At 34.5% G+C, this 26,982-nt stretch overlaps 1 protein-coding gene and 1 pseudogene across 1 annotated transcript in view; one reads left to right on the forward strand and one right to left on the reverse strand.

Annotated features, from left to right (window-relative positions):
* Nucleotides 1-1,604, forward strand: part of LOC119583387 — a 4,302-nt gene extending 2,698 nt beyond the window's left edge. The window contains exons 6-7 of the mRNA XM_037931858.1: nt 1,293-1,369; nt 1,574-1,604. Of these exons, the coding sequence (XP_037787786.1) occupies nt 1,293-1,369; nt 1,574-1,604 (108 nt within the window). The remainder of the gene's footprint in view (nt 1-1,292; nt 1,370-1,573) is intronic.
* Nucleotides 1,605-1,729: 125 nt separating this feature from the next.
* On the reverse strand, nt 1,730-25,947 carry LOC119583388 (annotated as a pseudogene).
* Nucleotides 25,948-26,982: the final 1,035 nt, after the last annotated feature.

The raw sequence follows: 26,982 nt of genomic DNA on the forward strand, positions 1-26,982 counted from the left end.
CCCCCCTGGACCCCGTTTGGGGCCCCCCTCCGCCGGCGTTTTTGACCCTTTAGAAAAGTCGTAGCTCGTCGTCGTGTTCACCCCCTTTACGTGTGTTTTGCGCCCCTGTCAGCCACTATACTAGAGTCCTATCCCCGTTAAACAACACCACCACACACACACACACAACCACCCAAACCACACGCGCGCGCGCGCATACCAAACACACAAAACCAACAACACACCACACACAACCCCCACACACACACAACACACCACACACACACACCCCACACACACACACACCCTCCGCCACAAACACACACCCCACCACAAACACACACTTTTGTGAATATATACAAAAATATATTATATATATATATTATATATATTAATATATATTATATTATATATTATATTTATATATTTTATATATAAATAAAAATATATATATATAATTGCATACACCACACACACAAACCCACACCACACACACACACACACACACACACAATATATATATATAATAACTTATATTATAATTTTCACACCACACAATATATATATATATATATATATTATTATATTATATATTTATTAAAATTTATATCACACCACACACACACCACGCACACACACACACAACACACCCCACACACACCCACACCCCACCACACACACAACCCCCCACATACACACCACACAAAAACCACACAACCCCCACCACACACACAAACACACACCGCGGGGCGCGATACGCAAAAAAACAACATACCACGCACACACACCCCACCACACACACGCCACCACAAAACCACCACACATTTTTGTGTATATATATATACACAAAAATAATATTATAAATATAATATATAATATATATGTTATAATATAGATATATAAATATATAAAAAGTATATTGCCAACACACACACACACACACACACACACACACACACACACACACACACACACACACACACACACACACACATGGGACAGGAGAAGCGCCCCATGGTGAAAGAGAGAAAACTAGGTTGTTGCTACTTACATATGAACACAAGAGTTGTTCCCAAGTTAGCAAAACTATTCAAAATAAACTGGATGGATTCATCACAAAGTCTTCCTCAAGGCAAACGTTGACAAAATATCAATATTGGTCGAAATGCTTTTGTTCTTGGCTAAAGTAAAGGTGAAATTCTCGTGAGGGAAGCCTGGCAGTTGACGAAATTAAGCAGGCAGAATTATGTAATATGTAAAAGTGTCATTGCAGTATAAAAATAAATGTGTAAAGCTGTAATGGTGGTCATCAGCATAAGACTAGTTCCATATATAGATTGGAACCGTTCAATGAGAGTTTCATGTGTCAGTTAACCGGCAGCATGCTCCAGTAAGGTCTATTACATATGCATCCAGTAATAAAGATCACTGTAAGAGAAATTCATAAAGTAGTTGGGCATGGCGGTCGTGAAAGTACTGTGGCAGCTATTCGTAGTAAGTGTTGGCTCCCTAAAGCCCGTTCTATCGTTAATGAAATCACCAGAAATTGTTTGCACATGATATAAGAATAACAGTATGTATCAACGCATGACAGACCTATCAGAGGAAAGGCTGGTACTAGGTAAACCAGCATTCGATGTCGATTGTTTCGGCCCTTTTCTAGTTAAGTAAGGCCAGTTATATGAAAAGATATGGTTGTCTTTTTAGTTGCTTTACTACGCAAGGTATACATATAGAAATGCTAAATAGCTCAGACTCTGATGACTTTCTCAGTGGTCGTAACAGTTTCATGTGTAGCAGGGGTAATCTGAAAAATACGTTCAAATACTGGAATAAATTTTGTAGTGTCTCACCGGGAATTACTAGTGAAGTTTAAAAATCAACCAAAGATCAATGCCACCAAAGGGGGTTGTGGTAACGCATAATTAATTCAATAAGACAGTTTTCTGCGAAGTAGAGTCAGTTTAGTTATCTCTGGTCCACATGATTAGTTAGGCGTCATGCTCGACTTATTACTGACAATTTTTGGGATATGTGGATTAATGAATATATGTGTATTATTCTGGTATGCAGCAAGTGTATTTTAGTGGAATATAATATTTCTGTAGGTGACTTGGGGTCATCCCTTTTTTTATCATTTTCACAAGCATACAAATAATACTCGTCCCCCCTCCAAAGGATACAGTTTTTAAAAAATTATCTCTGTTACATGATCACCTATTTGATCCGGATCACCCTTTTTATGACGCCAGCGATTAACCCTTTCCCTCCAGTGTGCGGTTTGTGTGCTCATGAAAATGATAAAAAAAATGGAAGGTCCCTTAATTGTATTCAAGGATCCTGACACCCCAATGTGTGTTTGACAACTAGGACGCATTAATGAAAAACTTTCAGGAAAAGATGTCTTAGAGTAGTAAAGTTTCGCAAGACCACTGGTGAAACTGTGCGTCTAATTTTGTTAACTATGTTTGCTGGAAGGTGTAAATGATTTAAAGAATGAGAATGTTTAATTTGTTTGCAAAGCCAGTTGGGTAATCTGTACGTTTTCTTCTTTGTCATTTGGTCCATTCAATTGGATTTTTTTTGGGGGGGTTATTATGGCCAAAATGTATTGAGGGATATTATGCAATTATCTTATGCCATAAATAGTTTCTGTTTTCGGAGTTTCCTATTGTATTATATGTGTGTGTGCGTTTACACACACACCCTCATATATATGCCTTTTTGTAGCATCACGAAACTCATAACACTTTGATATATTGACTGATGTATCATGATCACTACAAAAAAAACATCATAGAAGTTTGTACTGACATACATTTTGAAAAGACAGAAAAGTTATTTTTCGTAATTCCACACAAGAAAGTTAATAGAAAACCATCATAATAATTAGTATGCTACAAAACAGGCCTTGTGTTTCTAAAGGCAGCTTATTTATATATATCTGATAATTTTCAGTACAAAGTCGGCAACTCTGCTAGTATGTCTGACCACTGCAATACCTTCTCTTAAAAATGTAAACATCAAAAAGGGAAATATTTTGAAAAAAGACAACGGATAATTATGGTTATTTCCCCCCAAGTCCGTGTTTTTTGAAACTTACAGACTCTGATTCAATGGGGAAAAGCGCGCCCCCTTTTTTTGATAAGGGCAGACGGTTAAAGCGATATGCCCCTTTAAATACATGTAGGGCCCCGGGACCTGTTTTTGTAAGAAAAATATTAAAATATCGGGACTGCGCAAAAAAATTGTTTTCAAACGTGTGCATCATCTTTCCCATTTTGTGATAATTTCTACCCACAGTAACAAAAACCCCCTTTTTTAACGGGTGCTTTGGCATAAATTTAAGAGTATTAAAAAGCTATTCCTTTTTTAATCATATCATACAAAATTTTATATATTATTATATATATATTTTATTAAATATATTATATATTATATACACAAAAACACAGCCCAGACATATTATATATTTTATTATATATATTTATATAAAATTATATATTTTATTATATATAATAATATATATAAAATTAAATGCATATACAGGGTAGAAAACATGGGACAAAATAAATAAAAATATATTTTATTATATCTATTTTAAATATAATTTTTATATATAAAATATATATTTTATATATATATTTTAATACAAACAAATAAAATTTTTAAAATATATATAATATAAAATAATATATATATATATATTATACACACACACAAAAAATATTTTATATATATATATATATATTATATATATAAATATATTATAAAATTTATTAATATATGTTTTATATACAACACCCCAAATATATATATAATATATATTAATATTATAAATATTTTATTTTATATTTATACCACTGTTGTACATTTTTTTTTTTTAACATTATGACATTTTTTTTTATACATATTTTTAATATCCCACACACACAAAAAAATTTATCCCTAAAATTTTATATATATAAAAATATATATATATATATATATATATAAAAAATATATATATATATATATGAAAGTTTTTCCCATTTTTTTTTACCCTTTTTATTTTTCTCTCTTTTCCCAACACTAGATTTTTCCCTATTTTTGTGTTGTCATCCCCTTCCAAAAGAGCGGGGGAAATTGTTTAACACTACCTTTCATCCCCAGTGTTTGGGTCATAGTTAACCCGGGTTGATCTAGCCCATTTTTTTAGACCACTGTAGGAAAACAGGCAGACTCCCTGCGGGGAGCCAAGGAGCAACCCCCTCGCCCCCTTTGGGCCCGCCCTACTCCATCATATATATAATAAAAGGAGGGCAAGACATCTTGGTCGTCTTTCCCAACACCCTAAAATCGCCCCCTACCATACTCTTGAGGGCCCCTCATTCCCCGGGTCTTAAATGGTGTGGTGTGTGTATGCACACACCACACACCACACACACCAACGCACGCACGCACCCCAGCACGCCCACAACAACCACACCACACACACACACCACACACACACACAACCAACAACACACACCGCCAAACCAACACCACACCCCACACACAAACCAACACACACCCCAACAAACACACACCACACACACCACGCCCACACACACCCACACCCACTAAAAATTGATAATTCTTTTCTGTTACAGGAGTGGATAATTCTATTTCTTTTTACCAGGGGGCCACGTGGCGTTTTCCACGTGCCCAAAATGTCCCAAAAAAGAACCCCCGTCGCGGGGGCGGAGGTCACATTTTTCTGACCCGTTTCCCGGGAAGTTGGGTTCCAAGCTACCGGCGGTAGGGTCACTCCGCCCCCCCTCCGGGGGAGTTCGAGTCAAGCGACCAGCGCGGAAAAGGTGCTCCGCCCTCTCTCGGGCAGCTGACCGTGACCTCCGCGCGGCGCTTTTGCCCTTTAAAAAGTCGTACGTCGCGTACGTGGTTCACCCCTTTCGTGTGTTTTGCTCCCTGTCAGCACTAGACAAGACGCTACCCTTTAAAAAGGGTGGCACGAGGGCCGTTGCATCCTTTTTGGCATGCAACCGGACACACACCCCCGAAAAAAATCCCCCTCGACCGCTTCAAGACATGGCTAAGAAAAAACACGTAAGACATTTTTGGGCCCCCCTTTTCTTATTTCTTTTCCCTTTCCTTCTAAAAAAATTTTGGGAAGCCGTTGTTTTTTTTTGGGTTAAAGGGTGCTAATGACAGAAATGGCAGTTCTCCACTATTTTTCCCCTCGATCGCTTTCCCGTGCGATCGGTATGTGATCAAAAAACTAATATCGTTCGTTATTAATTATTAATTTTTTTTCTCTCTTTTTTAGAGTTTTTTATTTGTTTATCTGCAACAAATTTAACGTGTTCGGATTTTATCTTATCACAATATCATTTCATTTTATCTTTTTCCTAACCCTCGCGCCCGCCCTGCCTTCCCTTTCTTCGTTTAGGGTCATTTTGATTAGAAAAATTTTAATTTCCTGTCTTGACCTGACCTCACTTTCTCTTTCCCGTCGGGGGGCGGCGGGGGTAAGGTCAATGACACTTGGTTCCCTCAAATTTGGAAGCAAACATTCATTTTTCATGCTTTTTGGTGCACTTCTATCGGCGCAAGAGCAAGCAGTAACAAAATTGTTTTATTTGGATATAGCGTAGGATTTTTCCCCCTTTCTAGTGACAGGATGCCCGATATTGCCCCGGGGTTCGAAAAAGCCTAAAAAGATCGCGTCCGTCGTTCGGAGTAAAATTATTCGTTCGTTCGGCTCCCCTTTGAGCCCCGGGGACCCCCGGTTCTCCTTAATTAATATAGGCTAGGGTTTGCTGAATCATTATTCGCTTATTAATCACCCTTTCTCACCCTCTTGAGTCCCCCTTGCAGTTTTGGTACCCCCCCGCGTTTTTGTATTCGTGAATTTTATATCCTTCGGGGAATTTTGCGAGCGCCCATTTCAGAACGCAGAAGAGAGCAGGATATTATATTCTGGCTCGACCTTCAGTCATATCGGGATTTGGGGAAGGATCCCCCCCTTTTGATTTTATTTGAAGTCTGACGTGCAAGCTAAAATGTCCCCGGGAGTTCAGATTTCTGACCCCCGGGAAAATTTGCTTGATAAAAAAAATTGGCGAAAAATTTTTTTTATGTCACCATCATTTTATGCGTACATTTGTGCATACATTATATGTTGAATTCATGTGGTAGTTGAAATAAACTTAAAAAGCTAGCATTGCTAATTTACTTCAGTTTTTTTTGTGAACTTTAAAATTTTCGTGTTTAGGATTCATTCTCTGTTTTGGGGTTTCACTCTCGTTTTCCCTCCCCAAAACGTAGCTGTCACTCACAAAACCCCATACACCCCACACTTTTCAGCTCACTCACACACCGGGAAAAAAGGGGACACTATTTTTCCCTTTCCCTTTTTTTTCCTTTCTTTCCTTCTTTCTTTTCCAGATCTCCCCATTCTTTTTCCCCGATCTTTCCCTCCCTTTTCTAATACTTTTTAAATACCTTCTCTCCTCCCTTTCCCCAATGGCTCTCCCCTCCCTTCCCCCAAATCGTCTCCCTCCCCCCCTTTCCTTCTCTCCCTCCCCCCCTTTCCTTCTCTCCCTCCCTCCCTCATTCTTCTCCCCTCCCCCCTCTTCTTCCCTCTTTCTCCTTCCCCCCAATCCCTTTTCCCCCCCCCCCCTTTCTTCCTCCCCCTTTTCCCCCTCCCTTCCCCAATTCCCTCTGCATCCAAAAACTCTCTTTCCATTCCCCCTCCTCTCCTATCTCCCCCCTCCCTCCCCTCCCCCCATCCCTCTTTTCCCCCCTGACCCTTTTCCCCTCTCCTTTTCCCTTTTTTTTTCCCCCACCCCATCCCCTCTTCCCCCCTTCCCCCCCTATCCCCCCCCCTCCCTCTCTCCTCCCTCCCCTCCCCCTCTCCTCTCCCCCCCTTCCCCTTTTCCCCCCTCCCCCCTACCCCCCCAACCCTTTCCCTCCCCCCTGAAACTCCCCCCTTTCAACAAAATCCAACCCGGAGAAATTCGTGTTCGTGAACCCCAAACTCAACTCGAAGTTTCCGCGCCCCCCAAAGGGGAAGGGAGGGCCCGAGTTTTTACTTGGCCGCCAAAACCTTTTCACCCCCCGGGCAAAGGGGATCGCCTGCTACTCGGGGGGCCCCCCCCCCTCGGGGTTTTAAATCAGATTTAAAGTTTTTTTTGGGGGTTTTGTAGGTCGGGAGGTGGGAGAAAAAAGGAGGTAGGGGGTGGAGAAGGGGGAAGGGGGTTTGGGGGGTGGGGGAAAAAAGGGAAGATGAAAAGGAGGGGGAAAGGAGGCCCGGGACGAGAAAGAGGAAAAGGAAAAGGGGGAAAGTGGAAGAGGAAGGGGAAGGGGAAAAAAAGGGGGGGGAGGGAACGAGCATAAAGGAAAGAGGAAAGGAGAGAGGGGAAAGGGCCTTCTACCTCGGGGCTAGGGGGATCGCCTGCTACTCGGGGCGCCCTTCCTCGGGGTTTTTTCAACCCGATGGGAGTGTTTTGGGGGGGCAGGGTCGGGGTTGTAGGGGGGGTTGGGAAAAAAGGAGGTGGGGGGTTTGGGGGTGGGGGGGGGAGGGGGGAAAGAGGAGACGGGGAAAAAGGGAAGAAAAAAGGAGTATTGGGGGGATTGTTTTTTTGTTTGTTTGTAAGTGACTGCGGGGGTTTCCCCGTATATATAGGGGTTTTTGCTTGTGAAAGGGTTTTATGTGGGTGCACTATATGTAGTTTTAAAAATTAACAATTTCAAGTCGTTTTTTTACTTTCTCTTTCTTTTCCCCCCCCCCCCTCTCCCCCCCCTATTCCCTTTTATCCCCCTTTAAAATCCCTTACCCCTCCGAAACTTTAATTCGCTTTCCCCTTTTCCCAAAACACCTCCCCCCTCCCCCCTCTCACTTCCCTATCCCCCCCCCTTCTTACCCTCTCTACCCCCTTTTCCCCCCCCTCCCCCCCCTCCCCCCCTACCATCTATCCCCCTGACACTCCCTCTTCACGGCCCCTACATCCCTTTCCTCTTTTTATCTTTTTCCTTTTTTTTCCTTTCCCCCCCATTCTCTTTTTTTTTTAAAACTCCCTCCTATCTTTTTCCCCCCCCATTCTCTCTTACTTTCCCCTTTCCTTTTTCCCTTCTTTTTCCGTTTTTTTTTCGCTTTCCCTCCCTCCCCCCTTTCCCCCCCCTTTTCCCCCCCTCGTCTTTCTTCCCCCCATTCCCCCCACTCCCCCTCTCCTCTCCTCTTTTTTCCCTTTTCCCTCCCAATTTTCCTCCGTACGTACCCCTTTCCCTCTCCTTCCCCCCTTCCCCCCCCCCCTCCCCAACCCCTTTTTACCCCCCCCTTCCGTTCCCCCCCTTTACCCCCCTTTCCCCCACCCACCCCCCCCTCTCCTCCCCCCCTCCTTTACCCACCCCCCCCCTTCCCCCTTCGCCCCCCCAAAAACCCTCCCCCCCTTTCCCCTCCCCCCTCCCCCCCCCTTCGCCCCCCTCCCCTTTTCCCCCCCCTTCCCTCCCCCCCCCTATACCCCCCCCCCCCCCACCTTCCCCTTCCCCCCCCCCCCCCAACCCCCCCCCCCCCGCTCTTCCCCCGAAGGCGGGTGCATGTTTCTCCGCCGGCTTCGTAAACAAGTGGGCCCGGGGACGAGGTGCAAAAGGGGGTCGGGGGACGAGCCCCAAACCTCGGGGAAAGGGCGGGGCCGGAGGTCCCTCGGCGATCACCCTCGAGCCCCTTCATTTTAAAGGAAATTTGTTTTTTTTTTAGAGTTATTTTTTTTTTCGATTTTTTTTTTTTTTGTTTTTTTTCCTTCTTCTTTGTTTTTTTTTTTTTTTTGATTTTTAGATTTTTTTTTTTTTTTTTGGGGGGGGGGGGAATTTGGGAAAAAATTTTGGTTTGATGAAAAGGTGATGTAGAAATTTTTAAGGGTTTTAGTATTTTTTTGAAAAATGTGAACTGATGTATAATATAGAAAATTCCCGATGTTTTAGTGTGAAAGGGTTTTTTAAAAAGGGTAAATAATTTTTTTGGGAAATGAAATATAACATGACCTAGATTATAATAAAAAATATCCCAATTTAAAAATAATAGGGGGGGAAAATCCCTTTTTTTTTAAACATATTAAAAAAAAGTATGTTCAAATTACTCAAAACGATTCTATCTAAACACAAACAAAAAAACAGTAATAATTTTTCATCGTAATTCTAAAAAAAAAAAATTTCAGGAAAAATCAGTTTGAAAATTTTGAAATAGTTCGTTTTTTCCCCCAGGCGGCATTCCTTACCCCTTCTCACCCCTTTTTTCCCTGGTGTCGTTTTGGGGCGCTGGGGCGGGAAAAAATCTTTCGCTACAAAGGGATAAAACTTTTTTCTTTTTCGTTTTTATACGATGAGTTTTTTAATTTAGGGGGGATTTTTTTTCGTTTTTTTTTTTTTTTTTTTTTTTTGGGTTTAAATGGGTTTTATGTTTTTCTTATATTATATATGATGTATAATATATATATATAAAATTAATATATATTATATTATATTTTATAATAAAATATTGTTTTTGTTGTTTTTTTTTTAGATGTAAATCAGCGTTTTATAAATTGATTGATTACTCATATAAAAATTAATAAGTGGAGCAAATTAAAGAATAAGGGAAAATGAAAAAAAATTTAAAAAAAAAAGGGTTTGAAAAATTTGGGAAAAAAAACCACAAGAATAAAAAAAATATTACAATGAAAAAAAACAAAAAAAAAACACATTGGTATTTTTTATTTTTGTGTGATTCCCTGAGGGTTTTTGGCAAAAAATAAAATTTTACGTTTTTTTTTATTTTTTATTTTTTATTATTTCCATTTTTTTTTTTTCCGTTTTAAAATTTTTTGTTTTTGATGGGCCCTTTTAATTCACTAATCTTCCATTTTATTCCATTTTTTTACTCTTTCCCCTTTTTTAAAACGCTTTCCAATAAATTTAAATTTTTGGTCTGGCGTTATCTTGCAATTTACAGTGTTATATAGTCCAAAATTTAAAAACCCCAAAAAACATTATATGTTTTAAAGGGGACGTAGTTTTAAATCTCATTACTGACATTGTGAGGGTGATAAATTTACAAAAAAATTTTAGTGTTAATTAAAGCAGACTTTTATATCCTCTGTCTACGATATGTAATCTTAAAGAAATTTAAAAAAAGAAAACCCAATATTTTTAAATATTTTAATTTTTTTTTTTTTTTTTTTTTTTTTTTTTTTTGTATAAAAATGGCGATGCGCGTATTTGATTTTTATTTGTTTGGTTTATGAAAAAATACTTTATTGAAAAATTATCTGGGACATCCCCAAATTCATTACTCAAAAGCCTTTTTAATTTTAAGTGCAAATAGGGCGATTAGGTAAAAAAATTTGTCAAGAAAAAACGCGAGTAAAAAATGAATACCAAAACAGGGAAAAAAGAGAGAGGGGGGGGGGGAGGGAGAGAGAGAGAGAGAGAGGAAGAGAGAGAGAGAGAGAGAGAGAGAGAGAGAGAGGGAGAGGGAGAGAGAGAGGGAGAGGGAAGAGAGAGAGAGAGAGGGGAGAGAAGAGAAAAGGGGGAAATAAGAAGAGGAGGAGAGAGTATATTTCGTTCGGGGTATGGGGGGGTTTTTCCAAAATTTTTTTTTGAATGTTGACACTTTTAAAAACAGACCTTTTAGAAAACCAATATTTTTCGTCTTTTCTTTCCTTTGGAAGTAAAAATTTACCCTTAAAAAGGTATTTGAAAAATTTTTCTTTTCCAACCTTATTCTAAGATCACCTTTGGGCCTGGATTTTTGAAATTGAAGTAACTCCATTCTTTTTTTTAAAACTAGGGCCACCCTTCTATTTTTTGTTGGACGAAAAAAGGGGTTTCCCGTTTTTAAAGGGAAAACCCACACGATGTTAAACCGTATCTCCCTGGGGCCCGATGAAAACATTATGGCCGGGGAAGCTATGCTTAAAGCCATACCTCGCAAAATTTTCCGGCTTAAAATAACGCTATTGTTGGGGGAGGGGTTGGACGAGGCATTACCCAATGACCTCGACTTCGATCGAGTCACGCCCAGGGGGCAGTTTTAAACTGCCCTTTTCTTTTCAAGAACCGTCAGCCTGTTTTGGGGTCTGGTCGGGTTTGGGTAATAACGAGTCCATTTTTTCGCCTTCTGCAAATTTTTCTCAAAAAACTAAGGAACTTATAAAAAGGGTTAGAACCTTTTTTTTGAAAAACATGGCTCAAAACTAAGATTATTTTTACTTGTTTGTGACACATTCGAAAGGTGAAGTCAAATACACCCTCACTCGCGCTTCTCTTCCTGTGATTTCGGTTTTTTTACTTTTTCTAAAAAAAAATTTCCCTTAAAATGCATATATATACATACATCATCACTTTAAACCGGTGGGTTTCCCTGTCTGGCCCCCTGGTCACGGGCATGATACTAAAATTGTTTTTTTTTAACGTTGTAGCTTTTGGAGTGGTAGTGGTAGGGCCCCCATTCCCTTTTTTCCCGGAGAGTCCCGGGGGTTACCCTTTTTAAAGGGAATCATTCCCCTTTTTTTATTTTATCCGGGTTTTGGGCCCAGCATTTGACTTGACGGCTTGGCCACCCAGTGGCTGGGGAGGAAAGCGAGGTGAATTTCCTTCCCCAAGGGAAAAAAACGCGCCGGTCGGTAAATCAAAACCCCTCAAAACTCGGGATTGCCGTATATATAAAATATATTTTATATATTTTATATAATATATATATAAAATTTTAATATACAAAAATATATTTTATATATATATTAATAATATATTAAAATTTTAAAATGTTAAAATGTTGTTTTATATGTTTTTAAAATGTAATATATATATATATATATATATATATATTATAATATATATAAAAATATATAATATAATAAAACAATACAACAAAACATATACATATACTTCCCAAAATAGTTTATATTTTAATATAAAAATTTTATATATACTTATATATATATTATATATATATATATATATAAAAAATATATACTAATTATATCACAAATTATATAATATATAAAATTTTTATATTATATATATATATAAAAATTTTATATAATTAAAATAAAAATATATATAATAAAAACAGTAAAATTTATATATAATATAAAAATTATATACATATTATAAAATATATTATAAAAGAAAAGAGAGAGAAAAGGAGAGAGAGAGAGAGGAGGAAGAGAAAAGAGAGAGAGAGAGAGAGAGAGAGAGACACAAAACAACAAAACACAAAACACACACACAACACACACCCACACACACACACACACCAACACACACACACAAAACACACACACACACACCCCACAAAACATATATATATATAATATTTTAATATATTTTATTTTAAATTATTTATATATAAAAATATATATATATTTAACGAAAATTCAGAGCTTTTAAGATTTTCTCCCCTTCTGCAATTTCTTGCGGGTTACCCTTTTTTCCCAAATTTCAAATTCAAAAATTTTAATTTTCCCAAAAAAGCAAAGGTTTTTTTTCAAAACTTTACTAAAAAGGGTTTTTTTTCCCTTTTTTCTTTTTTTTTTTTGTCCTTATCGTACATTTCGGTATTTTACTTTTCATTAAAAACCCTTTTTACAAAACAAAAATAATTATAAATATAATACTACAATAGAAGAATGGAAAATGCCAATAAAAAAAATAAAAAAAACAAAAAAAAACAAAATTAAGATGATGTTTGATGAAAAGTGATAAACAAATTAAAAAATTATAATTTAAAAAATTTCATAATAACGATAAAAATCATTATAATAATTAAAGGGGGAGAGGAGGTTTTTCTTCTAAAGGGTTTGAGCAATGACCTGGGTGGAGATTTGCCTAAAAGGGGGTGATAGACTTTTTATAGGGGGAGGCAATATAGCAGTGTCCAGAGTCTGGTCAAAGAAGAGCCTGATTTTTGGGGAATCGGGAAAATTTTTAATGCATGAGTAGTTGAAAAAGGGACAAGCCTCAGGGGACCCTAAAAAGTTTTTCCCATTACTGGCCATGGTACCTTGAGTATGAGGGGAGAAAAAACAGCCAACTCCGGGGGGTCCCTTGGGTTTAAAGGGGCCAGCCAATTTAAAAAGGGGAAAATACCAGGCCCATTGCTCCCCCCAGGCCGTTCATGGGGGGGCAAAAAGGTCACCCTTTTAACCCCTTTGGGGGCACGGCTCTCACGCCTTGGGAAGTGAACAGAAAAGGGGTTGGGGGGAAGAGAAAGAAACGAAAAGGGGGAAGAAGAAAGGGACTTTGCAAAATTAGTTAAAGTCGAGGGGGAACCCCAAGGTAGGGGTGACCCCAGGCAAGGGGGGTCAGTGTCCGTCTCCAAGACCCCCCGTGGAACAAGGGAGGGGGTAAAAATAACAAAAAACAATAACAATAATAATATTTAAAGAAAAAAAATTTAATGTAATAGGGATAGGTAGTGATAGTGATAGTGATATTGATAGTGATAGTGATAGTGATAGTGATAGTGATAGTGATAGTGATAGTGATAATGATAATGAAAATGATAATGTTTAATATAATGATAATAATAAAAATAATAAAAATAATAGTAATAATGATGATGATGATGATGATGATTATAAAAACAAAAAACAAAACAACAAAATAATAAATAATATAAAAATAATAATAAAAAAAATGAAAATTTTAATTTACAATCTTTGAGGATAATAGTAATAATATAATACTAGATTTAAAATCCCTTTTTAATCTAATGAAAAAAGGAAGAAAAAGGGAAAAAAAAAGAAGAAGAATGATATCAAAATAATATAATGACAAAAAATAAAAACCCAACAACAAAAATTAATAAATAAATAAAAAAAAAAAATAATGAAAAATGATATTAAAAATAAAAATCTTCCCCATCATCATCATCATCACTAAAAATTAAAATTATAAAAAAAATACCCTTAGTAAAAATTAAATAAAAATTAATAATAATAATAATAAAATAATAATAATAATAAAAATAATAAAAAAAATATTCATAAAAACAAAAATAATCATAGTGATAAAAAATAATTTTTATTATAATAATTTTAAAAGGGAAAATAAAATATAAATTTAAAAATTTGTATGTATTTTTTAATTATATTCATAAAAAATTTTATTCAAAACATTTTTTTTTCAAAAATTTATTCTTTTTCTCTTTGTCACTTGGGGTCCACTAAAACCGTCCTCCTCCTTCCCCTTTTTTTTCTTCTTCTTCTTCGTTTCCCCTTTTTCCCTTTTTCTTCTTCTTCTTCTTCTTCTTCTTTTTTCTTCTTTTTCCCTTTCTTCTTCTTTTTTCTTCTTCTCCCTTCTCCTTCCCCTTCTCCTTCCCTTCCCCTTCTCCTTCTCCTTCCCCCTTTCTTTTTCCTTCTCCTTTTTCTTTTTTCTTCTTCTTCCCTTCTTCTCCTTCTTCTCCTTTTTTCCCCTTTCCCTTCTCCTTTTTTCTCCTTCTCCTTCTCCTCCTCCCCCTTTCCCCCTCCCCCTTTCCCTCCTAGTCCCCTCCTACTTCCCTTCCCGGGTTTTCCCGGGGAATTGGGGTTTTTCTTTTTCTTCTTTTTCCTCCTTCTTTTTTCTCCTCCACATCCTCCCTCTCCTTCCCCTTTTTCCCCTTCCCCTTTCCCTTACCCTTCTCCCCCTTCATTTTTAAATTTTCCCCCCCCCAAAAACTTGTAAATTAAAAAACAAATATAAAAATAAAAATTTATATTGACATACATAAATACAGATCTTAAAATCCCTTTTAATTCAAAAAAATACACAAGCACAAGAAATAACCCTTTTAAAAAAAAAAAAAAAAAAAAAAAAAAAAAAAAAAAAAAAAAAAAAAAAAAAAAAAAAGGTACCCCCAAATCAAAAAGGGGGAAAATTTTTCCCCCAATTCTAAAATTTTTTAGATGTTTAAACCGTATAGAATCCTTTTGGGTGTAAAATGTGTGTGTTTGTGGTGTGTGTGGTTTGGGGTGTGTGTGTGTGGGGTTTTTTGGTGTGTGTGTGTTTTGTGTGTGTTTTGTGGTGTGTGTGTGTGTGTTTTGTGTGTGTCTGTGTTTTGTGTGCCTATGGTGTGCGGGTGTGCGTGTGGGGTGTGCGTGTGCATGTGAAATGTTAATCCCCTTGGGCCTTGTGGGCAAAATGATTTAAAAAACCTTACACATCCCTAAGTATTTTACGGGGTAATAAAAAATTTACAGTTTACTTTAAAACAAACTCTGGGGGGGATTCGCCCTTTATTTTTCTAAAACCTTTCATTTATGTTAAATTTATTGTCCCCCAAGAAAAGGAAATCTATAAGATTTGGTTTAATAAATAGAATTTGGGTTTTAAATACAATCCTGTATGAAACAAGCCCCAAATCAGTCAAAAATTTACACAAAAAGATTTGTCATATCAGATCATGTAAATTTTAAATCCCAAAAGCTTACAAAAAATATTCCCAAATTAAAATTTTTTAAAAACGCTCATTAAGAGAATGTTTAAAATTATATGTTTAAATTTGTTTTCCCTTTTAAATTTAAAATCATTTATATAAATACATAAAAAAACAATGTAAACTTTTTGTAAAATAGGCACAGCTTTCAATTAAAATTTCCCCAAAAACTAGATAACCTTTTTTTAATAAGCTTTTTGTTTCCCTTCCTACTTTAAATACTTGGAAAAATTTACCCTATTTTCCCCCTCAGATTATCAAGGGAAGGCCCCATTTAATAATAAAGATGATAACAAAAAGGGACCGATTAAATTTTCCCTTTTTCAAAAAGTGGGAACCCCTTTTGGGCTTTGTCTTTTCTGTAAAATACTGGACGCTATATTATTTTAAAAAGACCACTTCTTCTTTTAATAATAACAATAAAAAAAAAAAGTTTTTTTCAGTACCGTTAATGTGTTAAATTTTAAAAAAACAGGCTCAGAAGTACAAGGTTTGTAAAATTTAACTTGAGAACTAAGTCAATGTGTTTAGTATTGTGAAAAATTTGAGAAAAAATTTGCCAAAAATTTTTTACTTTAAAACCTTTAAACCCATTATTGGGGTACAATATTCCAGGGTTTGAAAAAAAAAAAAAAAAAAAAAAAAAAAAAATAAAATTTTTAGAAAAAAAAAAAATTTTTTTTTGAAATACAAAAAAAAAAATTACAAAAAAGAAAAAAAAAAAGAAAAAAAGAAAACAAAGAAAGGTGCCCCTCCTAATCTAAATTTTTGAAAATCTGACCCGGGCAACACCCCTGTTTTCCTTTGACAATGTTTTACTTTGCTCTTTAAAACAAGGGTCTGTTCCCCCTACTCATGAACTTTCACTCCTTTTCAAAATTTTTTTAAACAGAATATGAAAAAACAACATTTAGAGTAAAAATGGCACATTCAGATAAAACTTCAAACTTCCAAACACAGAAAATAACTTCTCTCTATATTTTCCTTAAACTAGGGAAAGGGAAAAATGGCTCTCATTATCGATATGCACCCTGTTAAAAAAAAAAATTCCTTAGGGGGAAAGCCCCTAGTCTATTAGGAGGGGAAAAAAAAAATAACATTTATTTCATTTTTTTAACGGTTTTTTAAAGAAAAACTGGAAACCTCCTATGCTTTTAAAAATTCTTTTCCCGTGATATTTTGAATTTGACGTGCAAAAAATATCAAAAAAAAGGCCTAAAGGGGCAAAATTTTTAAATTTTTGGCCTCTTTTATTTTTGTGCAAAGTTTACAAGTAAAGGTGGAAAAAAAGTGACAAATGAATAAACATGCAAATGATCGGGCCCTTTTAAAATTTTAAACAAACCAAAAAATTTTTCCCTGCAAAGGAACTGAATTCTATAGAGGTGGGGAAACTACTAAACTGAATTGCAGATGTGAGAAAAATTGGTGATGAAAAAATAATTTTTTTAAAACCGAAAAATGATATTAATAAACTCCTTCTTTTTGGCTAAATTTAAAAGTCCACTATTTCATCATATTTTTACAAACTAAATGCCCATATCATAAAGCTGATTAACTTTTGGGAACAAAATTAAAAAAAATTAAAAAAGGAAAATGCCCCTTATAAAAAAATTCCAAAGAAAGGAATGTTGAAACTTTAAATGCATCCCCCAAAAAATTGAAAAAAAAAACAAATACATTTTTCTTTCAATCCCAATTAATAAAATCCTAATAAATTTCCAGTTTGCGGGTACTCCCCAAGCCACTGTTTTGACGGGGAAAAACTGGCTTGCAGAGAGTGGAAAAATACAACCCTTTAATTTTAAAGTACCTTTAAAAAATATTTAAAAAAATTTAAAGGGAAAAACTTTTTACATTTAGAAATAAAAAGCCATCCCTAAAGTAATTTTTTGCTTCTAATATCCCCTAATTCTTTTTGTTAAAAATGAAGAAAATTTGGGCATACAGTATGTGAAAATTAGGCAAAACCTCAAAATAACCAAAAAAAAGTGGGTCTCAAAATAGGTTTAATATAAAATTTATATAACCAAGCTATAAAATATTCGACATTTTTAAACATTTAAAATTTTTGTTTTTGGGGTTATGTAAAGCCCACAAAAAAAGCTACCAAAGGAAATAGCCAGCCACAGCCCTTTATAAGTTTTTTATCATAAAAGGATAATGTACGATACATATACCCTGCTAGGGGAATTTTGGCGTTTACCTTGTTATGTTCCACTTTTCAATGACCCATTTAAAAAAAAAAAAAGACTTTTCAAGTAAACCAAAACAAATTTTACACAAAATCTATTGGTCCTCTTTTCCCAAGCTTTTTTAAAATTTTCCAAAAAACGATGAATATTGAAAAGGGAAATAAATATTTTTTAATGGAAAAAAGATAAGAAAAAAAAGTAGAAACCCAATTTAAAAATTTTGAAAAAATGTTTTGAAAAAATACTGAAACCCTTAAAAATATAATACTAGACTTTGGTTACTGGGGCCTTTTCCAAAAATTTCAAGTTTCTCCTGAAAGAGATAACAACTCCAAATGTACCAGTCAATCCAATTACTTAACACTAAATCACAAGTCTCTTTTTTTAAATTAATTTCCCAAACCACAAGGATTATACACTTCTTTCCATCTTTTTAAAGTATTTTTTTAAAACATCATTTTTTCCCTTTTCTTGCTCTCAATGGGAAAAACATCTTTTCAAATGGGAAAAAGTTAAAAAATTTCCCTAGCATATTTCCTGAACTTTCCAAAACCCCTTTAAATTTATTATAAAAAATACAAAAACAACAGCATGATTTTTCTGGTGAATTTAGCAGGTTTCCCTTCTGGAAATTCTCCCCTTGTCTGTGCTAAAAACAAAATCAAAAAAAAAAAGGGTAAAATCTTTTTTTGGAAATCCTCAGCCTTTAAAAAAAACCCCCCGAGCCAACATCACTTTCCTTTCCCCAGTCAACACAAAACAGCACCAAGCCAAACAAAAAAACACTCTATTTTGGGATACAAATGACAAAAAATGAAAAAACAACAATAACAAAAAGGGGAGAAGAAAAAAAAAAAAACCCTGCCTTTTTCTCAGGCACAATCTCCCCAAGGGATGTCTTTCACTGCCTTCGTTATGGCACCCAAGGCCTTACCCCACCCCTCCCCCTGTGAGGCCCTTTGTTCACTGTGAAAACGGATGGAAGGTTTGGGGGGATTGGCCCCCCTTGTCCCCCCAGGTAAGAGGAAAACTGTCAGTGCAACCCCAAATTTTTCTCGGCCTAGGGTGAGAAAAAAAAAAAAAAACTAATTTTTTATGTAAAAGGGGGCAAAAAAAATTTCATTTTTTTACATTTTAAAAAAAGGAAAATATAATTCAATTATCTAGGATTTTTTTCCAAAAAACTGCAATTTTAAAACTTTAAATTGAAAATGAAGAGTGAAGGGAGGAGGGGGGGGAACGAGGAGATAGAGGAAAGGAAGTGGAAAAGTGATGTAGAGGAGAGAGGTGAGGAGAGGAGAGGATAGGAGAGGGAAAGGGGAAAGAAAGAAAGAAAAAAAGAGAAAATGGGGAAAGAGAGAAAATAAAAAAAAACTAAAGGGGAAAGTAAGAGAAAAAGAATCCAACCCCAAAAAAAACCCCCTCCAGCAGTGGGCCCTCCCCTTTCCCTCTGAAATGTCCCCGAGAATCTGTTTTTCCCACCCCCCTTTCACGGGTCTCACCCACCGAAGGTTTTTGACGGGGCTGTTTTTTCTCCATGACTGTCCCCTGCACGAGAAAAAAAAAAAAAACAATTTCCATTAAATCTAAAAAAAAAATTTTACTAGAAAAGGCCCAAACAGAGGGCATTTATCGTATATTTTTTTAACCAGTTCTTCACTTTTTTAAAAACAACAACAAAATAATAATAAAACAAAAAAAAAATAAAATGAAAACCCACTATAATGATAGGGATGTTGATGATAACAATAGTAGTAGTAGTAGTAGTAGCAGTATAGTAGTAGTAATTAGTAGTAGTAGTAGTAGTATTAGTAGTAGTAGTAGTAGTGTAGTAGTAGTATTATAATAAAAATAATAAAAATAATAATAATAAAAATTTAAATAATAATAAATAAAAATTTAATAATAAAAAGTAATAATAATAAATAATAAAAACAAAAAAACAACAAAAAAACAACAAAAACAAAAACAACAATAACAATAAAAAAATAACAAAAACAAAAAACAATAATCATAATAATAATAACAATAACAATAAAAAAATAAAAATTAATAATAATAATAATAAAAATAATAAAAAGGAATAATAAAAATAATGCCCAAAATCAACATTGGTCCATCAATATAAAAAATATCCCAAATAATAACTATGAAAAACAAAAATGGGGGTGATATTGAAAAAAGGGTAAAAAACTTTAATGACCCTTTTTAAAAAATAAGGAAAACTAAAAAATGTAAAAGCATAAACCAAATAAAGAATGCAAAGAAGGATCACCTTTGGGGGAAGGTCCTTGAGTTTGTTGTGCATCACCCGCCCCTTGTCTTGCAACTCTGAAAAAGGGTCCCCCCCCTTTTTCCCCTTTCCCAGGAGTCAAAAACCTGTTTTTGGAAGAAGAGAACCCGGGGAAAGGGGTATGAAATTTAATTATTTTGGAAAGGGCTGATACAATCACGCAAACTACTGAAAAATTTCTGATTTTTAACTCTTTTCAAACCCAGGTGACTGCCCTCTAAAGGAAAACTTGAAGCCAGCCCTGCCAGCCAATAATCAATGCTTTCTGTTTTTTTTTATAAGGTTTTGTATTTGGCCCTACAAAAAAAGTTTTATCCCAAAGAAAAATAAAACTTGATTCTGAACCTAGGAAGTACTTAAACTGAAATACTGAGAAAAAAAAATATAATTTCATTATTTTATAAATAAAATATATAATTATATTAAAATTAATAAAATTTTTATTTTAAATATATATATATTTTAATAAAATATACAAAACCTAAAACATATACATAAATATAATATTTTAAAATTTATATATATATAAATATATATTATAATACATATTTTATAATATTTTACATATATATATAATATATATAATCAATATATATATATCCAAAATATAAATACATATATATATAAAACATAATAATATAAAATACATATTTAAAACCCAATATAAAATATAAAATATATATATACATTATATATCATATATATATACATATATATATATTTTTTTTTAAAACAAAAAAAATAATAATTACATTAATATAAAAAACATATATAAATATACATATATATATTTTAACACAAAATATATATATACATATATATAATATATATATATATTATAAATTATTATATTAAAATATATATTTCATTCACCTTCTAAGGTTAAGTAAATCTTCTAAAAATCGAACAAACAATTTGTTACCCACTCCTGAAAACAATTTACCCCAATCCAACCACACGCACACAAACCTTGATGGAAGTGGTCCCAAAACATTGGGGGCAGAGAACCCAAAAAGCAATAACCGAGACCTGACAACCTCTGGTGGTCGATCACAAACTTGGTTCCCACACAGAAACCTCCGGTGCTAGCTGCAGAGGTCTCCCCAAAAAGCTGGCCTTGATCAGTCTATTTCCCCTTCATCTGTTAAAGAAAGATATTTTTTTTTAAATTCCTTTGAGAAATTTTAAAAACCTTTTTCCAAAAAAATTATCTAAGTGCAATAGTCTTCTTAAATCACACTAATAGGCGGGTGACTAAAACCTATTTTCCCCCCACATAAAAATTTGATAAAATTTCCCCACAGCCTTCAAAGCATGAAAAAGAAAAAGGATTTCCCACATACTCTAAAAGGGGTTAAACAAAAACCCACACAAAACGGGAACATAAAAGTGGTCGGTGATTCCACGGCAATTCTTCCCCGGGGTTTCCCAAAAGGGTTTGAGGACTCACAATAAAGAGGCGCAGCTTGTACTTCTCCGCATTTTTCCCCAGTTCGGGGAAGGGGACACATTGGGCCTGAGTTCATGAAAAATCCCTTTCCCAATACCAAAAATTTGCGTGTTCATTCGCCTTCCTGGGATCCTGGGGTTTTTGATAAGTCATTAGATTTAGTAACAAAAAAACATGGGGAAATTTAGGATTTTTCCCAAAAATAAAAAAAACCAAAAGTTTTTTAATGCTTGCCAACCCAAAATTTAAAAAAAAAATTTACATTCTCAAAAATCCAAGAAAAAAAAATTCCCCTTAAGCTCAGTACTTTAACAAGAAAAAAAAAACAAAAAACCCAAATAAATTTGGTTAAACCTTTTTACTTGTTTGCCCGGCTCTTCAAGAAGTTCCTAAAGGGTGTTTTTTAGGGTCTTTGTGGCGGAAGTTTTCAACGCGACTCCTGCGGGCCTGTAACCCCCCTCTGAAAAAGAAGTTCACCCATCTCACCCCTTGGGAAGGGAAAATTTTTAAACAGCTTTTCCCCCCCCCCAACCTTGGGCTAAAAAAAAAACTGGACCCCCTTTAAACCATTTAAAGGCGTGTAAAAAAAAGCACCCTTTTTTTTCAAAAAAAAAAATGCCCTTTCCATGTCACTGGTTTAAATCTATTCCCTAATAATCATCCCTGACAGAAAACCCCCACTATACAGACAGTAGATACCCACCTAAAAATAAAACCTTTTCCCAAAATTTGGGTTTCTTAAGCTTTTATTATTTTAATTAAAATTAACCCCTTCCAGTCACCTCAACAACTCTTATTCAGACCAAAAAAAACTTTTCCCCTCTAACCATAAAACAAACTCAATTTTCACCCACTTTTATACATGCCTAACGGCATTTTTCAATTTTTCTTCTTCCAGAAAAAAGGGGTTAACCAGCTTTTTGCCACTTACGCATTATAAGGTCACCAATTTTCGAAAAAAACAGGGATACCAGATGCACTCGTTGAGAAGCCATATGGTAGAGGACTGCCATTTCACATTTGGAAGTACTCTGCCATTTCTTTCTTCAAGCTCAAGGGGAACTCTGAAAACAATACAAATAACTTTGTTTTTAGAATTACTTTGGAAAATTATTTATTTTTCCCACTTTGGAAAAAAATAAAAAATTTGACTCCCATATATCATTATATGTGCCATGAAAATGGAGGCAATCTCTGTTCTCATTTTTTATGGTTTCAAAATACGGGCCCCAAAAATCAGCATAAACAGCATCAAAAAAGGGTTTTTTTTCTAACAAAGATACTTAGAAAGATAATAATAATAAAAAAAAAATAAAAAATTAAAAAAAGATACTGAATCAAAAATTTTCCCAAGGTACACATTTGTATGATCATGACATGCAACCTAATTCTTGCTTCTAAAATAAAAACTTTTTGGGAAAGAAAAAAGGAAGTCACATAATCACACCCTACATACCCTGGCCTTTCAAAAAAGAAAAAGAGAGCCATTTTAAAAACATTTTTGGAAAACTTACTCCGTGGTACCATAGAACCAAGGGGGGCCCCACAAAAACCCCAACCCCATAGGTGTAAAGACATTTAAAGGGCCCCGCTTTCTCAATCTCTGGACGCTCTCCAAAGTTTAGGTAATTGTGCGTACCCAAGTTCAGTAACTTCTCTCCCTTTCCTAGGTCTAAGTACTTTCCAGCCTGTGGAGAGGTGAATGGTGATAAGATTCCATGTTTCCAAAATACAAATATCCTATTTTCTTACGAAGTTTCCAACACATCAATACTTTTCATTTACTGACTACATACTTTCTTACAGTTCTAAGAAATAGGGCTAAAATAAGTTATATTCAATTTTGATTATTTATGCAAGAAATAAGAACAAGGAGTAAAAAATGAGTTTTAAAGGGGCCCAAAAAGTGCAAAAGTGGCTTTTTAATTTTGTATTTTTCCCCCAGAAAATTAAAAACTGAAAAAAATTTTTCTTTGCAAAAGAAAAACTGCATGTCCCTTGTGCTAGCAAGTGCAAAAAAAACCCAAATTGTTTTTTACTGTATCTATATCTAAAATATGTACCTATGTGGATAGAAATGCTAGTTCCAATGCATTTTCACAATATCAATATCAATATATATATAATTAATTGGAACTACTGCCAATCTCTACTTGGCAAATAAATATGATCACAAGATATATCATAATTCATCTCTTCCAGAAAATAATGCACCATCTCTAGACCTAATTTCTTTAAACAACTAATAAATACTTGCACTAATTTATGTGTGAAATGGATATGGAATAATTCCCATTTATCCAATGAATATCATCCTTATTCATGGAGCCCAGAAGGCAATCATAAACATGAAGCAGTTTCAAGCAAGGCAGTTTCTAAAAAAAATTCTCTGAAACAACATTTAAAAGGGTTACCCCTGCTGTCCCCTGAATATAAAGGAGAAATTCCTCTTCCAGCTTATAATAGGCTTTATCAGGTATGTTTATATATTCCTTCAAACAATGTATTGGAAATCAGTCTTAATATATTAAGTGGTGACTTGGTGTATATGATGAACAAGACCAAGGAAGAAAATAAAATTTCCTAGTAATCAGTTACCAAAAAATTTCCCAAAATGTGTCTCTGGGAAAGGACATAAGAGTTTATATCATAATAACAAAAAAAAAAACAAATTAAAAACCTTTTAAAAAACCTACTGGGAAAATCCCCCAAAAATTTCATACATTGTTTACATTCTTCAAACATGATTAATCAAGGTCAGCAACTGAGAATGAATAATTTCACAAATAGATCATCTCATTCTCTGATAAAAGAATCTCCAGTATAAAAAAAATTATAATAATAATAATAAAAAATCTAAAGATTTTCAGTGTAAATCTGCCTTCTTAAATACTCATTCTCATTCATACCTCCATTGACAATTACTCAAGTGACAACAATGGCTCACTACAAAGAGAGAGAAAAAAAGATAGAACTCAAGCCTGAAGCTCCATGAGTGGCTACCTTTCCATAGACAGTGCGAGTGTGCAGTGCTGGGTGGTCATCGGGTGGAGGGTTTGGCACAAGGGGGCCCCGGGCCCTCCACTCAGCGTTTGAGCCCCCTCCCCCCTTAAATTAAAAACCACAATAAAAATTTTATATATTCTCAAATTATACAGACAGTATATAATCTTAAATATATAAAAATTGTAGAGACTTGACTCTGTTTCAAACTTGTCAAATGAATTTAACTAAAAATATTAACCATGGGCAAATATTTACAAGAAAACTAGGTGTCAAGCACAAGCAAAACAGAGCTTATAGTAATTCATGCACTTTATCATCAAATAAGAATCAGTCTTAGTTCTATTTCTGTAGAAATTAGGTGGATTTTGTTAGCCCTTTCCAAAAAACTAAAAGGGCAGGACACTGTGGCTTTTCCTGACACAAACATAGCAAATTAATTTTGATTTTAAAGTTTTGTCGGGGATCCCATCATAAATCTTTAAAAATTTTTCCAAAGTGACTCCAGACGAAAAAAACCCAAATAAGAAAGGGAAAGTCTCATCCCTTTTACTATTATAAAATTTGTAAACATTTTCCCTTTGTTTTTTGGGTAAAGATATGAGATTTACACTTTTACACAAAAAATCATAAGCAGAGAAACGTTCTTACCTTTTTGGCCCAGCCCCCACGAGCTTCAAACGGCTGCTTTTTTTGGGGGTAAAGACCCAAAAATAATGCACAACCCCAAAATTCCCTCTAAGGTTTAAGGGAAAAGGCCCAGCCTGATAATACAAGAATAATAATATTAACAAAAGTTATTGGAGAACTTGCAAGGACTGAGATGATCTATAAAAACATTAAAGAGAATGAATTTCATATTTTTTGATAAATGCTCTAATGCAATACAGTAAGCTGGGGGGGGAGGGAGTCAATCTCTAGTTTATGCTTTTAGATAATTACAAAACTGAAGATCCGGACCCTAATGTAAAATCAGAACTTATTTACCGGTTTCATATTGTACTACCGAAATCAAGACTGGAAGAAATATTTCCAATACAGAGGTACTTGAAGACATTTACATCTCAATCCCCCAATAGGAAAAGCAAGGGAAATGGGGCACAGCACAAAACCATCCTTTAAACCAACAGGTTCTAAAAAACTAATCTTATTTTCGTGTTTGACACCCCCTGGGGACAGGGGAAAAAGACATCCTTCATTGATTATAGGCAATCCAAGGTGTCCTGTAACAGTTGCCTGCTAGAATCTGTCCGTATCATTGCATTCCTTTCAACCCCAGAGATGATTATTAACATCTTCCTTTGTACACCAAAGAGAGGGTGTGGGGGGTGGGGATCTTGGGGTGGAAAATAAGATCTTTTTTCGTAAAGCTGAAAAAAATAAAAAAAAAAAAAAAAAGGGGACGCCCTTTTTTAAAGTAGACAAAGAAGAGCAAAGTAAGTAAAAAAAAAAAGGTAAAATGGGTTCTAAAAGGGCGGGACACAAATCCCCTCGATATAGGCCTACCCAACCAAAAAAATAAAAAATATTAAAAAAAACACCATATTACCTGCAACAGAGCCTGGAAACTCTCGTAAACATTCCACTGGGACGCCATGACTAAAGCCCCGCCCTTTATTTCAGTCAACAAAGCCGGGGAAAAAGGGTCAGTAAAAGTCAAACAGCGCTAGTCACTTTTAATGGGCCCCGAGCCCACTTTTAAAACGACTAAATCACCCGTTTAGACACAATATTCGAGTCCTTAATCAGTCACACGAATGAGTCACGAGTCACTCATAATTACGTGTTTTCGTCACAAAACACACAAAAGTCTTTTTAAAGAGTTTTAAGGGGCAAATATTTCCCCAAAATTTTTTGAGTTTTTTTCCCCCCCGGTTTTCCCGGTTGGGGAAAACAGCGAGGGCACATTTTTTGTTAAATTTTAAAATCTGGAGAAAATTTATGTAAATTCTTTTGGATTTGGTTCATCGCTTTTCTTCTCTTCTTGTGCGGCGTTTGGGTGTTATTGGTGTTATTATAGTTTTTTTCGTTATTTTTTTTTTAAGTTTAAGGGGTTTTGTGTTTGATGTTATTTTGGGAAATTTTGTTATTGTTGTTATTATTTTTTATTTATTATTATTATTATTATTATTTTTATTTATTATTACCCATTTTTATTATTATTATTATTTTTAACCCTTATCATTATTTTTATTATTTTATTATCTTTAAATTTTTATTGTTATTATTATCATTATTATTATTATTATTAATTCTTATATTTTTAAAAAAATAAATTAATAATAATAAAAATTTGATAATAAATAATAAAAAAAAAAATAATAAAAATTTAAAAATAATAAAAATAATTAATGATATGATAATAAAAATTTAAAAATAATAAAAATTTAATAATAAAAATAAAATGAAAATAATAAAAAAAAAATACCCCCCCAAAAACCCAACAACAAAAATTATGAAATAAAAATAATAAAAAAATAATAATAATAATAATAATAATAATAATAATAATAAAAATAATAAAAATTAAAAGGGCGTTTAAAAGTGGGGGGAAAGTGAAAAACAAACAACAAACACAACAATAATAACCTTAAAAATAACGAAAAGCTAACAGCAATAACAACAACAAAAT

This window comes from Penaeus monodon, chromosome 17 (genome assembly GCF_015228065.2).
Source record: "Penaeus monodon isolate SGIC_2016 chromosome 17, NSTDA_Pmon_1, whole genome shotgun sequence".
Lineage (NCBI taxonomy): Eukaryota > Metazoa > Arthropoda > Malacostraca > Decapoda > Penaeidae > Penaeus > Penaeus monodon.